The sequence below is a fragment of the Adiantum capillus-veneris genome, chromosome 24 (assembly GCF_014529385.1).
Source record: "Adiantum capillus-veneris isolate H3 chromosome 24, ASM1452938v2, whole genome shotgun sequence".
NCBI classification, from domain to species: Eukaryota; Viridiplantae; Streptophyta; class Polypodiopsida; order Polypodiales; family Pteridaceae; genus Adiantum; species Adiantum capillus-veneris.
This window is the reverse complement of record NC_140954.1, coordinates 906,636-921,326: the sequence shown is the minus strand read 5'-3', so window position 1 is coordinate 921,326 and position 14,691 is coordinate 906,636. Positions and strand designations below refer to the sequence as shown.

The window sequence follows — 14,691 nt, the reverse complement described above, 5'->3', positions numbered from 1 at the left end:
TCCCAACTTAAGGCCAAGTGACGAGGGGACCCCGGGGACACAAGAAAATCATGCAAAGTGGCTGCTGGCGTGGCTGGTGTACGGATTTCCCCAAATCACGCTTATTGTACGGATCTCCGTAAATCGCGCTGACAACCGTACGGACTGGCCGAAAATTACGCTGACAGCTTTTTGCAGTTTTGGACACCCAATTGCTTTTGGAAACTTATTGCTTTTGGAGTTTGAAGCTTTTGGGGGCTCTGCTTTTACCAACCCTATGTAACCTTTATAAGTGGCCTTAGGGGCTCACTTCTCAAAGCGCATCTGGACGCAAAGTCTGAGAGTGAGACCGGCGGGTCTTTGTACTTTGAACACAGATTAATATTAAAAAAAATACCGAAAGGGACGCACTCTTTGGGGCCAATACCTCTGGGCACGGAACTACACCGGGTCCTGTCGTCTTTGTGGACTGTTTTGAAGTGAATCTCTGTTGTGTCGCCGTAGAATCTTGGCTTGGGGTGTCCAAGTTTGTTACAGTGGTATCAGAGCCCAGAATGAAGAGATTATGAACCAAGTGAAAGACCTTTTGGGAAAGGATTTTATCCAACCGAGTACTTCACCTAGAGAAATACGGATCTTGGAGAATGTGCATTGATTATAGAGCTCTCAATAAAATCACCATCAAGAACAGACTTCCAATTCCGAATATCGATGATATTCTTGACCGACACAAGGTTCGTCTTGTTTCAGCAGGATTGATTTGAAAAGCGGATATCATCATATCAGAATCGCGCCATGAGATGTCTACAAGACAGCTTTTCGGACGACCTTCAGTTTATATGAATTTTTGGTAATGCCTTTTGGCCTTACCAATGCTCCAGCGACTTTCAACCGAATGATGGATAGGATTTTTAGAGAGTACAAATCTTTTGTCAGCACTTTCTTTGATGACATTATAGTCTTTTCCAAGGATGAGGCAGAACATAGACACCATCTGCTCTACAGGTCTTCCAGGCATTGCGAGATCACAAGTTAGTTATCAATGCCAAGAAGAGTGAATTTTTCGTGCCGGAGATACACTTTTTGGGACACATCGTCTCAGCAGCAAGAGTACAGATAGACCCGGCCAAGATTGACACTATACGTGATTGGCCCGATGAAGAATGTTCATGAAGTTAGAAGCTTCTTTGGCTTATGTTCTTACTACCGGCAGTTCATTCGAAAGTTTGCAAAGGTCACTTCCCCTTTGCACATTCTGACACAGAAAGGAGTCCCTTTCTTGTGGGGACCCACAGAGGTCACTGCCTTTCAGACATTGAAAGAGAAATTGACTACAGGACCAGTATTGACTTTGCCCGATTTGCAAAAGCCATTCGAAGTATATTGTGATGCTTGTGGTCGTACTCTGGGTGCAGTCTTAATGCAAGAAGGCCATGTCATTGCCAATGAGAGCCGATTGTTTTCAAGGCCGGAATTGACAGCACAGATATATGAGAAAGAGCTTTTGGCGATTATCCATGCTCTTACTCAATGGCGACATTACCTACTTGGAGCCAATTTTACGGTCTTCACTGATCATCAGAGTTTACGCTACTTTTTGTCACAGAAGCAGCTTTCGGAAAAGCAAATGCGGTGGGCTAACATCTTGTCACAGTTTCACTTCCAGATTGTCCATATAGAGGGACAGAAAAACTTGGTGGCAGATGCTTTGTCCTGCAAGCCGTTAGTCTTAGCTATTTCTGTGATTCATCATAGAAGCTTCGAGGACATGCTTGATCAGTATGCCACAGATCTAGATTTTTCTGGTGTATTCACTCGAATACAAAATGGGGAGGTAGTAGCGGGATATTCCATACGGGATGGCTACTTGATGAAGAAAACGATGTTGTGCGTTACATAACCGTTGAGGGAAAAGGTTCTAACTAAATGCCATTGTCCACCTTTTATAGGTCACCGCGGCATTGACACCACCTTGAAAGGTGTGGAGTGTTACTTCTATTGGCCGAGACTCAAGAAGGATGTGGACGACTTTGAACGCAATTGCTTGGTATGCCAAAAGGTCAAGTTTGACAGGCATAAAGCACAAGGATTGTTACAACCTTTACCAATTCCCACCCGCCCCTAGAAAAGTATTGCTATGGATTTCATTTTTGATCTCCCGAAGACACAGAGTGCACATGATGGCATTTGGACTGTCATTGACAGATTTAGCGAGCAAGCTCACTTCGTTCTAATGAAGAAAACAGTTAAGCCGGATCATTTAGCAAGACTGTTCATTTCACAAATTTTCAGATTACATGGCATGCCTGAGACAATAGTCTCGGACACAGATCCCCAATTCACGAGTTTGTTTAGGAGCGCTATTTGGGAGAACATTGGCACACGGTTGCAGTTCTCGTCATCTTTCCACCCCCAAACACATAGGCAATATGAGATTGCAAATTCAATCGTATTGGATTTATTGAAGTCTTACATTTTTTATCAGAAGACTCAATGGGAAACAAATTTGTCCTTGGTGGAGTTTGCCTACAATAACACGATCCACTCTTCGATGAGGAAGGCGCCATTTGAGATTATTGAAGGTGCTCCAAAGGTTCCACCCTTCCTTAGCACGAAAGATAAGATTTTTGAAGCCGACCAGTACACGAGGGACTTGGACACTACTTTTGCCAAGGTCCAGGAGGCTTTAGCGAAATCTCAAGAAAGACACAAGAAGGTGGCAGATTGACACTGTCACGATTTGAAATTAAAGGAAGACGTTGGGTGCTCTTATGTTTTAAGAAGGCACCCTAAGAAAGAAAAAGGGAAAGGAGCAGCTTTTTCCAAAGCTTAGCATGAGATACTATGGACCTTTCTAGAAAAAAGAAAAGATAAATGATGTCTCCTTTAGACTTAAGCTGCCCGATACTTGGAAGATTCACAATGCTTTTCATATGAGTCTCTTGAAGCCTTTTAAAGGCGATGTGCTCGATGATGGGGAGCCAGATGAGCAGCCCGAAGTGGAGGAAAGCGAGGAGATACTCGTTCTAGAACAGATATTGGCACACAAGGATAGAAAGATTAAAGGTAAAGCGATTAGGCAATTTGTTGGTCAAATTCAAGAACTATCCTGCATTGGATGCCAAGTGGATGGAGGAGGAGGACCTAGCAGATACTCCTCAAATTTTGGAACTTTACCATGAAGCATTCGGTTTAACATAGCCTACTCCGATAGAACCCCGATTTCAACATGGGTGAAACTAGTGCAGCGGGCTTGCACAAGAGGGGAGCCACTCCGCTCCTTTGTCAATGGATTACGCCGATTTTGATATAGTCACTGATGTTTCTTTGGGTTTCAGGGATACTGCTGGGCTGACAGTATTCTGTTGTATGACTTTATGAACTGGAATTCATGAAAATGAAAATTATACTGATTGATTTGTACTTGACTTATTTGAGTGCAGGAACTGAAATACGAAATGACTGCAGCATTTTCGGTCTCGTAAATCTCTATAAACATGATTGCAATAAGGATTAGTAATAGGGCATCTGTGAGGTCCCGAGTGGATCTTGATGCGATTACTAAACACGTTGACGATTAATCATGGTCCGAGATTTGGAATGAATTTGAATGTGATTTGTCATGTGATGTCCGGTGATGTGACTGTCGATTTGTACAAGTGCTAGACGTGTCGTGTCTAGTGCGTCCCTACTAACAGTCAGTGTCTACTAAGACAGTTTATGGCCTCTGTGTTTTTGTAGGCGTAATCGAGAGCGATTACAATTCTTTGAAGAGGGGGGTATGTCACAAATTGGTGATGTGGCAACCCTACAAGTTGTCCCAACTTATGGCCAAGTGACGAGGGACCCCAGGGACACAAGAAAATAATGCAAAGTGACTGCTGACGCGGCTGGCGTACGGATTTCCACAAATCACGTGATTGTACGAATCTCCGCAAATCGGGTTGACACCGTACGGACTGGCCAGAAATTACGCTGACAGCTTTTTGCAATTTTGGACGCCCAGTTGCTTTTGGAAACTTATTGCTTTTGGAGTTTGAGGCTCTTGGGGGCTCTGCTTTTACGAACCCTAAGTAACCTTTATAAGTTGCCTTAGAGCTCACTTCTCAGAGCATTTGGACGCAAAGTTTAAGAGTGAGACCCACGAGCCTACTTTGTACTTTGAGCACAGATTAATATAAAAAGAAATACCGAAAGGGGCGCCACTCTTTGGGGGCCAATACCTCTGGCACGGAACTACACCGAGTCGTGTCATCTTTGTGAACTATTTTGAAGTGAATCTCTGTTGTGTCGTGGTAGAATCTTGACTTGCTGTGTCCAAGTTTGTTACACCACACTCTGCACCTTCTCCACGAAGCATGCCAGAGAATGAGCCCATGGCCTCATATTTAAAGACCCTAGGTCCGAAAGCAGTTTACATGAAAAGCCTTCAAACTCAAAAGCATCTGGTTCAAAAGCAATGCCCAAAAGCTGCCAACGTAAATCACGAAAATCCTTACAATTGCCACGTCAACAATCTACGCAAAAAACGCGAAAATCTGTATAGTCTGCCACGTCATTAGTTCAGTGCAAAATTAGGGTTTTTCGTACAGTTGCCACGTCATCAGACCAACGCAAATCCTTTTGTGTGTGTGTGGGGGTCCTATTTTATTTATATGTCTTTATGTCACTTGGGCCCCATCGGACGGGGTCCCATAAGCTGATAGGACTTCTTCTTCTGCTGTTGCTTGTTCTTCTTAGGGTTTAGGCCCCTCGACCGGTGGCTCTGTTCTTCAGTGACTTGACACGTCAACAGTTTGTGACATCCCCCCTTCTTGAAAGAGAGTAATCGTTCGCGATTACTCCATATCTGCAAAACAACTCTAGTTAACTCAAAAACTTCCAAGGGTCATTCCGAGGGACAATCCAAGGGACAATCAGTTTGCTATTTTTTGTTAAGGAGTTGGCTTCTCCTTTCTGCTCTTTTGATCAAGGAGTTGGCTTCTCCTTTCAACTCTTTTGATCAAGGATTTGGCTTCTCCTTTCGTCCAGATCGGAACACTTGAAATTCCGGCGTACTAAAATTAGCCATCACAACCAGACCGCATTGATCTTCCATGGGTGTCTTGATGCACTAAAATTACATACCCAAGCAATCTTATCCAATTAGGAATTTTCAATGGTTGGCACATCACAATGCAACACAAATGCTCACATATGCATGTTACAAGACATAAAAACATAAAGTCGCCAGGACCTCCAAGGTTATCAGCTTGAGAAGAGACACTTGGTGTGAGATGTCCAAAGACTGCAAGTTGTAATCTGCTAGGGTTTCCGTGGCAAGCATTTCAGGATACCCCACTCTGCTAGAAGTTGCACTCCAAAGGAAGATGTCAGAAACCATATAACTTCGGGCAAATATTTTCTTGAAAGCTTGCCAAGTCCTTGAAGTGTGTGGCTTGGTAGCTATAGACTTCCACCACTGCATGGCACTGCCTCTGAGAAAAACAACAGCTCGAAAAAAAAATTGGATCCTTCTCTTGCAAGTGATCTTTATGGCTTATGCCCTGTAAGACATGAGCGGTGAAAACGGGAGCGTGCCCGATGCACGATGAAGTAAGGGTGGGAGTGGCTAATAAGTCCGTGGTTGGAGCACGAAGCTAAAATTTCCAGTGAGCTTTGGAAGTGAGATCTTGCTCTGTCTACTCTTTGGTAGGACCGTTATGCTTTCAAAAAAGCACACGCTTGATGCTTTGATACCACTGTCACAAGACGGGAACCACGTGCCAATAGAAAAGAATAGGACTTCAATAACAACTAAACTGAGAGAGAGAGAGAGACGACGCGACACGAAGTGGCGGAATTGCACCCCTAGAGAGTATTGGCCCCAAACCTTGGCGCGCCTTTCGGTATTTCTTTATATTGCAGAAACGCAATACAAGCCAGTACTCCAGACGTTGAACCTTCTCTAAAAAGCATGCCAGAGAATGAGCCCATGGCTTCATATTTAAAGGCCCTAGGCCCAAAAGCAGTTTACATAAAAAGCCTTCAAACTCAAAAGCATCCGGTCCAAAAGCAATGCCCAAAAGCTGCCAACATAAATCACGGAAATCCACACGACTGCAACGTCAGAAATCAGCGCAAAACGCGGAAATCCGTTAGGGATATGTTGGAGCTTGGCAGAGGTTCTTACAATCCTGTTCAATCGTGTCATGTGTGAGGGTCTACCTAAGACTTGAAGATTGTCTACTATTGTGCCTATCTTCAAGGCAGGTGATCCTACGGAGCCTAGAAACTACCGTACTACTATGATTGGACACACATTGGTACGGTTGTATGCATCTATCCTTGAGCAACAGTTGAGCAGATGGGCAGAGAGTGAGGGTGTACAAGTAGCGGGGCAGGCCGATTACAAGAGAGGCTTCTCCATTGTTGACCACATTCTGACACTCAGAGCCATCATCGAGGAGGGGAGGGCACATGGGAGACGGATTTACTGTAGCTTTGTGGATTTTCGAAAAGCATTTGACATGGCAGATTGATGCGCAGACTACAAGAGATGGGAATGCCCAGTGGTGAGTTGACTTAAGGGATCATGGCTCTGAACAAATCAGTGGTGCGACATGTACGCACTCTGGAGGGGATATCTGATTTAGTGCACTCCACCATTGGAGTGAAACAAGGATGTCCATTGTCTTCTACTCTCTTTGGTATGTATGTAGATGAGGTTTCTGATTCTATTGACAGAGAGGGTGACAGAGGTGCCCAAATGGCATGGACATGGATTCCATTGTTGCTTTATGTTGATGATAATGTGTTGATAGTGGACTCACCGTAGGGTATGCAACGACATTTGGATGCAATACATAGCTTTTCAAAGGATAGTGAATTGTTTGTAAAGCTTGGTAAAACCAAGGTTATGGTGTTTAACACCACACCGCAGTGGATCAGGAGATCAGCACCTACATTCACCTAAGTCGAGAGAATGTCGAGTACACACATGCACACACTTACCTTGGGGTAGTCTTCACTGAGTCAAGGTTTTCTTTGAAGAGAGCAGCAGAGACTAGAGGGACACGAGCGTATGCGGCCTTGGGCGGATTCGAGGGGATGTGTTCACAGGTTCAATTCTAGGAACCCCGAACAAAACTTTGGCTCTTTGATACCTTAGTAGCTTCAGGTATGCTCTATGGGGTTCCTCCGTAGGTCACGATGGGTGGAGAGGTATGGAGAGGCCCCTGATATCTAAGATCTCTCGGTTGATTAGAGCCAAGGCCTCCGTACCACATGAGATCATTAGAGCAGCGTTAGTAGCCCCCCCCCCCCCCCCCCCCCCCCCCTTCCCCCCATGGAGATAGAGGCGCTTACCAGATCAGTCTCCTTTATGCACAGCTTAAGGGATACTACCAGAGATAGATATGCCCCATTGGCCCTTGAGTCCTCCAAACAGTTAGCTATACAGGGGGACACATCATGCTGGTATGCACACGTCATCATGGTTCCAGATACAGCATGGACAACTTGCCCCCCTTCCACTATTCCCTAGATGCACCATCATTGTCTCTTACACGGGTGGAGATTACTAGACTCTTTCGCAAGGACATGACCCAGGATGACACCAGGAGGACATGGATAGAACCGACACAAGAGTTCGGTTAGAAGATGGCTTTCTATAAAGAGCATCTCCTCCAACTTAGAGGGGATGGGTTTGTGATTCGACCCAGCTATATAGATACACATCTTTCTCATGGGTTATGTGTGACATCGGTCAAATACGGACATTCTCCCCGAAGCCCGAGATTGAGACTCGTAGATTCAGAGGGATACCAGCAGCCAACAGGATATACTGCCTATGCCATACAAAGCCAGAGATGGAGATGCATTATATGTGTCAGTGCACAGTGTACTACGAGACACGGGGTCACTTCCACTGTGTATTCAGAGACGGCTTCGAACCCCTCTCTAGAGTCATGAGCTATCAGGACCAGAGATGCCTTGTATTGTATCTACTTGAGTTACACAGACACAAAGACAACTTATTGAGAAGATCTAAAGAGAGACAATCCCAGAGACAGATTACCATTTTCTTCACACCAAACACTAGACTGACAAAGGAGCAGCCACAATTGCAAAGCTCATCTTAAAGGTTGGTGCTTCTTCCCACTGATGTGCCTCCTAGAGGTATTCCTTGTGTTTTCTAGTGTGTACAAGAACGTGTTGTTGTTGTTAGGATTTGAAACTTCATGGAATCTTTCTCTCGTTCACTCTTCAAATCAAGCGCAATCATCATATGAACAGGTGTTTCTTGACAACATTGCCCCTTGTCTTTGTTTTTGCATCCATGTTTGTCTGCTTCAAATGTGATTGGTAGCACAATATTCCGCCGTTTGCTTAGATTAAACATTAGATTCTATATAATTTTATGTCATAATCCCTTGTTTAGGTTTGAAAATCAAGTAGTCTGACTAAGCTGATTTGATCAAGTTAGGAGTTAGAGATCTTCTCTTAATACCATGGGGAATGTTTTCCTAATAATCAATGGTTACTTTAGGTTCTTAATCCGATTTACGCAGCATTGTGTGCAATGTACCAAGGCTTTCTAGTGGGCTTAGTCCCTATTGACCTTTAGCTTAAGTATTATAAAGGGAATGAGACTAAAAGCAGTTTTTTCCAAGCCTACACATTGAGAACCGTGACGTCTATAGGTTTTTTCAAAAACTTGTTAGCTATATTCTAAAACTTCCCCATCAAGAAACACCACTACATTATCACCATCAAAAGATTATTGGCATCAACATGTTTTATCAACGTTATCAGTGAAAGCTCATCAGAATACTGGATCCTGAAACCTTTTCATAATCTAATAGCCATAAGGTGTAGCGTGTCAGAAAACAGGCACAGCTGCAACTTAAATCTCATTAGTCGTGCCGGTTAACATGTCTAGAGTGCCTCGTCTACCCAGATCTGCAGCATGCAAACCAGATCCTCAGCAGTCCCACTCAATAGTCACATGAAAATCAGAGCCAGAATAATGCTCCCCAAGTTGGAAAACTATTTTAGAGGCACACTCGCACCATGAGGGCACAAATTGCTCGCAAAACCATGAACGCATGCAGACAAAACCCATAAGCAGTGTCACAATATACTGGCTCTAGAAGCTCCCTTGTGATGGGGGAGATGCTATCAGATGAGAATTGCTATGCAAGTTCTTCTCGTGATCAAAGTGAGATGAAGACAGAAGTAGACAATAATCATTCTGAAAAGGGCTCTGGAGCTAGTGGCTACTTGCTGTAGCATGCTTATTAAACCATGTGAGACATCAAGCAAGTAAAGAGACTGCTATTACTACAGCCAGCACGTCCTAAAATTGTCTAGTACATCCTTCAGTAATCCCTAAAACTTTCAGCGACATTGCAATACTATCTAGCCCACATTGCCACCACTATCGGCTTTTTGAAAACAGGAGAATTCCAGTTAATGAAAGCTATTTATGCAGGACAATGTCCAACCTCAGTTATAAAAGCTTAACTTCCTTAAATTACTTGTAACTAAATGGTCAACAAGAACTTCACAATGGGCAGGTTAGCAAAACAAAAAATTTACAGTAGTTACACAATACTCACTCGTAAAAGCCACAAAAAGATTGGCGAGTACTGTCCCAGCTCTGCAGCGGACGACCTGTTTTGCGATGCTCTCACTCGGATATGCTTTGTCATTTCTGTGACTAGAGACAATCGATCCAAAGCAGCCTCATCGATACCTCCCATCTGCAGAAAAACATTGGCATGGCAAACTAGTCAAACAAACATCATAATCATACAGCACAAATCACAACAGTGAAGGACCATAAGGGTCTTTACTACAGCAACAATAACAACTGAATCCAGATCCTGGAAAGTTGAGACAGACATGTCAAAAAGTCCATTTTTGGTGCCAGCCATAAAAAGGGAACTAACCTGATTATAAACAAACATGCTGGACAGCAGCACAGCCAAGGAAAATATCTGAGTGCTGTAAGTACCCTGATATGCAAATAAAAGTTACTTCTTGTGCAGCCAAAAATTTCCTGAGGAAAGCAGAAAAAAGCAAAGTCCTGGTGGCATACGGTCTGATCATAAGCATCAATTCCTTCAGTGTCCAGAAGAAGAAGACTGTATTCTGTCCCATCAGCAGCTATTCTTTTCAATGGGGTACTCCACATCCAGAGTCCCTTTGTACAAGGCCGATGTGTCGATGCAACTTGAAACCCGCTACCTTTCCCGAGGAGCTGATGACATTCAAAATAACATGAGCACATTAAGACGTGCACCACACATTGAATATAAAATAAAATTTGCAGCTCATTACAATAATCTGACTAATTAGAAAAGAACAGAAAAAAAACATGCCATAACATTGACTACCTTACCACTGAGAAGGTGATCAGCAATGCCAAGATGGAATCATGGAATGCATCTTGCCTTTGTCTATCAAAAGAAACAAATCTCAAGAGCTGCAACTCCAGAAATAATGAGAAGACCTCGGGCTCCTTTGTTAGAGTTTTGGAGGTCATCTCCTGGGTTCCTGTCTAGGTCTTGTGAATGAGGGCTTCTTTGTGGCTGTGCCCAGCCTCGTGAGGTTTTTCTTGATTCTAGGCATGTGACTGGATTTTCCATATTTGGTCCGGCCAGCCACTTAGGGACCTTTTGGCGGCGCCTATTTTTATTTCCCTTTTTCCGTTTTAGGGTCATGGGATTTTTATCGGACTGGGTTGGGCATTTTATATGCTCACCTGTATAGGGAGGAGGGTGCGACCCCAATTTGGCATATTGTAGAGTTGTAGAGCCTTGAACTCTATTGCAATAGCAGAGTTTGCCCCATAGGGCTTGTCCATACTTTTGTGCGGAAGAGGGGGCCGATTTTGGGCCAATTTCAGCCAGTGCACCTGCCCTTGCTGAGGAAATTGGAGATCCCTTTCGACAGGAGGTTGCTTGCAACCTTGTCCAGGGAAGATTGCTTTGTGACCTTGACGTGTCTTGACGATGGTGTCACGTGCACATCTAACCCTATGTGCATATACCATGGACACCCCAGAAGTGGCCACCAACTGGGTACACCTCGGTTTTGCAACGCTCAACTTTGTACCTTAGAAGAATGCCATCTTGAGCATCGGTTGCCTTTGAGAAAATTGAACTATAGACCACACTACGTCCAAGAATCCCCATTCGTGAACTGTGAACACATCATGTCCGAAAATACTCCAAGATAATGAACTTTGAAACACATCCTGTCCATAATCCGGCCAACAACAATGGATTGGTGCACATAGTGTTTTAGATACGTCTGATTGGTTCCTTGCCAGATGCATGTGCCTTGAACTCTGAACCACGGGTTCAAACACCAGTAACTTGAACTCCAACACAAGGGTCCAAATTAATTATAGGGAGCACTGCTTGCCCCTCTCTACCATTCACAAGTCTCTCTTTGGCTGAAGCTAGTGGCGGCAACTGCCCTCTGACTAGAAATTTGGTGTCGTGGCCACTGTGGTCGCCACCACATGTGCCATGTCGATCTCCTCCAACAAGTCTTTATCACCGTTATCTCTATCCAGCTTGCCTTTGTCTTTGTCTCTTTGTGAGTTCCTGCTTTTGTCTTTGGCTTCAACCTCCTGAGCCAAACAAAGCGTCGTGCCACATTTATAACAACTGTTGTTGGACCTCGTGGGTACCGAGGCAACTAATTGAGTATTGATACTACCATCCTTGTCAAGCTTGCCTTTGCCTCTGTCCTCGTTGGATAGATCTTTAAGGTCTCTTGGGATAGTTTCCTACGACATTAAAATTCTCTTTTTCTTCTTCTTCTTCTTCCTCTAGCGAACTCGTCCATTTGCTTTTGGCTTCACAATCTTGAGCCAAGCCAAACAAAACAACGGTTTCCTTGTGAACTTCTATCGAGCATAGGCCGCTAACGGGGAACTGGTTGATTTGCTATCCATAGCCTTGTGTTGTTTTCGTCGTTGAAGTCACTGACGCTCGAGCAAGGGGGGGCCATGTTGAAGTTACAAGATCTGGATACTTGAGTTCCTTCTCGCACTCCAAGGGGTGGTCGCACAATCTCGAGCCGCTCCACACACTCTACACAGGGCATCCTACACTAAAGTATTCCTTCGAGATGACCTCATACTCTCACAACTTGCTCATATGAAAGAAGTTATGCCCGAGATAATGACAGCTCAAGAGAAGGGGAAAGTGGCCTTCTACAGGGATGGACGAGTGGTTATTCTGGAGAGGCGCCCCGCATGACGACGCAATACCTGTGGGACCACACTCAGAGTGGCTACATGGAATTGTAATGGATCTTTGCGCCTTGATGTAGGGGCCTTTGAGGATAGTTTCACAGGGAGGGACACCATTTTCTACTCTGAGACACATCAGCCTCATCAAGCCCCGAGGCAGTCCATGCCACATGTGAGTGGATACAGATGGGAGACAGCTTGCACACAGGAGACTCAATCAGAGCACAGAGGACGAGGTTCAGGAGGAGTAGCAGTCTTATTTAGGGAGGAGCTACATCCTTTAATACATATAGCTCGAAGGGATGAGCATGCTAGGTACATGTGGGTGAGACTGAAGGCAGAGACAGGCAGATACCTCTAAATCGCTATTTGCTATTTCCCTTCTAGTACGTCAGTATATGCATCACCTAGAGGACAGTCTCCCTTCTCTATTATGGATGATGATATATGGGAGTTTTCCAGGGATGGTGACATTATTATCTTGGGGGATTTCAATGCTAGGACTGCCCATCATCAGACAGTATTCTAGGGTACATCAAAGGAGTTGATGCGGGAGCTTGATATTACAAAAATGGGCCTGTCTAGATTATCACAGGATGAGGAGCACACTGAGTATGGCAGATACTTGATTGATATGGAAACTGCACACGGATTGGCCATTTTGAATGGCCTACAAAGATTCCCTGCAGTAGCAGGTGGTTTTACATGCTTTCCAAATCGGCATGGCGCTAGTACAATGGATTATGTTATGGCTCCGCCAGGACTCGTTCCAGTTCACCACAACTCCATTGAGAGAGGTCTCTACACATACTCGGTATACCTTCACAAGGGAGACGGATCCCGTGTACACCGATGAGATATACAGGCAGTTATGCACTCAGGAGCTAGGACATTCACTAGATGAGCTAACCCAGACTCTGACAAAGACGCTCCATGATGCAGCATCAAAGGCATATCCCAACCGCCTGCCTACACGCAAACGATTTGGGAGCATGCCACAGAACAGTTGGTATGATGAGGAGTGTAGAGAGACGAGGATCAAATTACAGAGAGGTGCTCATGGGTACTATCGCACATAGACAGTCATGAAATTATCTTTCTCCGCCTAGTGCAACGAAAGAAGAGGGCTTACCTATCTCACTTAGAGCGTGATCTATATCAATTGTTTATGAGTCAAGGCTCTAGTGAGGCATGGAGGCCTTTCCATGAGCAGTCTCCACCGTCATCCATCACTTCCACATAGATATGGGGGGAATATGCTACATCTCTCTATACTGCATCGGGGCAGCCACCTTTGCCTGACCCTCCAAAGGCATGCCCAGAGACATGTACTTTCTTTACTACTAAGAGGATAAGGAAAGCCATTGACAAGATGAAGACAGGAAGAGTACAGGATCATGATGGTCTGGTAGCACAGCACTTCATCCATGCCAGAGATATGCTTGCAGAGCCTCTTGCTATGATGTTTAATAGGGCCATGTATGAGGGTTTTCTTGAGACTTGGAGTATGTCCACGATTGTGCCTATCTTCAAGTTGGGAGATCCTATGCTTCCTGGGAATTACCATGGTTGGTCACACTCTGGCTAGGCTATATGCATCAATTCTTGAGCATGAGTTGAGTAGATGGGCAGAGAGAGAGTGTATACGGACAGCAGGACAAGTAGGGTTCGGGAGAGGTTTCTCCACTCTTGACCAGATTTTGACACTCAAGAGCCATTATTGAGGAGGGTAGACACCATGGCAGGAGGATTTATTGTAGCTTTGTGGATTTCTGCAAAGCCTTTGATACGGTGCCACGAGCCAGGCTCATACATAGATTCCAGGACATATGGGTGCCCAGAAAGCTGATTTGGGGGATCTTAGCTTTTATACATGACAATGGTAGGGCGGGTATGCACTACTTGGGGCATGTTTGACATGGTTCACCCCCACCATTGGGGTGAAGCAGGGTTGTCCCCTATCTCCAATCAAAGCAAGTCATTGATCCTCGATAGGAACCTCGTCATCAAATTTTGTATCATTTACCTATGCATCGCACGTGTCGTAAGGCACACAAAAAAAGAACACACTATTGTGGTTGCAGACAGGCACAGTATCAAATAAAATCCGGCTCTCTCTCTCTCTCTCTCTCATGCCGCGATTGTGTTTGAGGTGGGTTGTTGGAGTTCAAGCTTAATCGGACATTTAATTCTTTGTCTGCCACCCACGTTCCAATCGACACACACCCCAACTCACGCCCTCTCAAATCACACCTTTTAGCTCCTATATAACTGTAATCAATCATGCAATCAATCATCAGCGATTAATCTCTCTCAGTGTCGCCGTTTCTCTCTCTCTCAAGTGTGGTATTGGTTATGCCATTTCCCTCTTGAATAACAGGTCTTGAGTTCAACTCCTCGTCAGCTAGACCTTTAAGGTCTCCTGTGATAGTTTCCTACGATGTTAACCTTCTCTTCTT

General features: G+C 44.6%; 1 protein-coding gene across 1 annotated transcript in view; it reads right to left on the bottom strand.

The window, feature by feature from the left end:
* Nucleotides 1-14,691, bottom strand: part of LOC147425816 (uncharacterized) — a 195,425-nt gene that overhangs the window by 154,988 nt on the left and 25,746 nt on the right. Inside the window, exons 2-4 of the mRNA XM_086498070.1 lie at nt 10,064-10,225; nt 9,915-9,980; nt 9,582-9,725 (exon numbers count right to left, since the gene is read on the bottom strand). Of these exons, the coding sequence (XP_086354196.1) occupies nt 9,582-9,725; nt 9,915-9,980; nt 10,064-10,225 (372 nt within the window). The remainder of the gene's footprint in view (nt 1-9,581; nt 9,726-9,914; nt 9,981-10,063; nt 10,226-14,691) is intronic.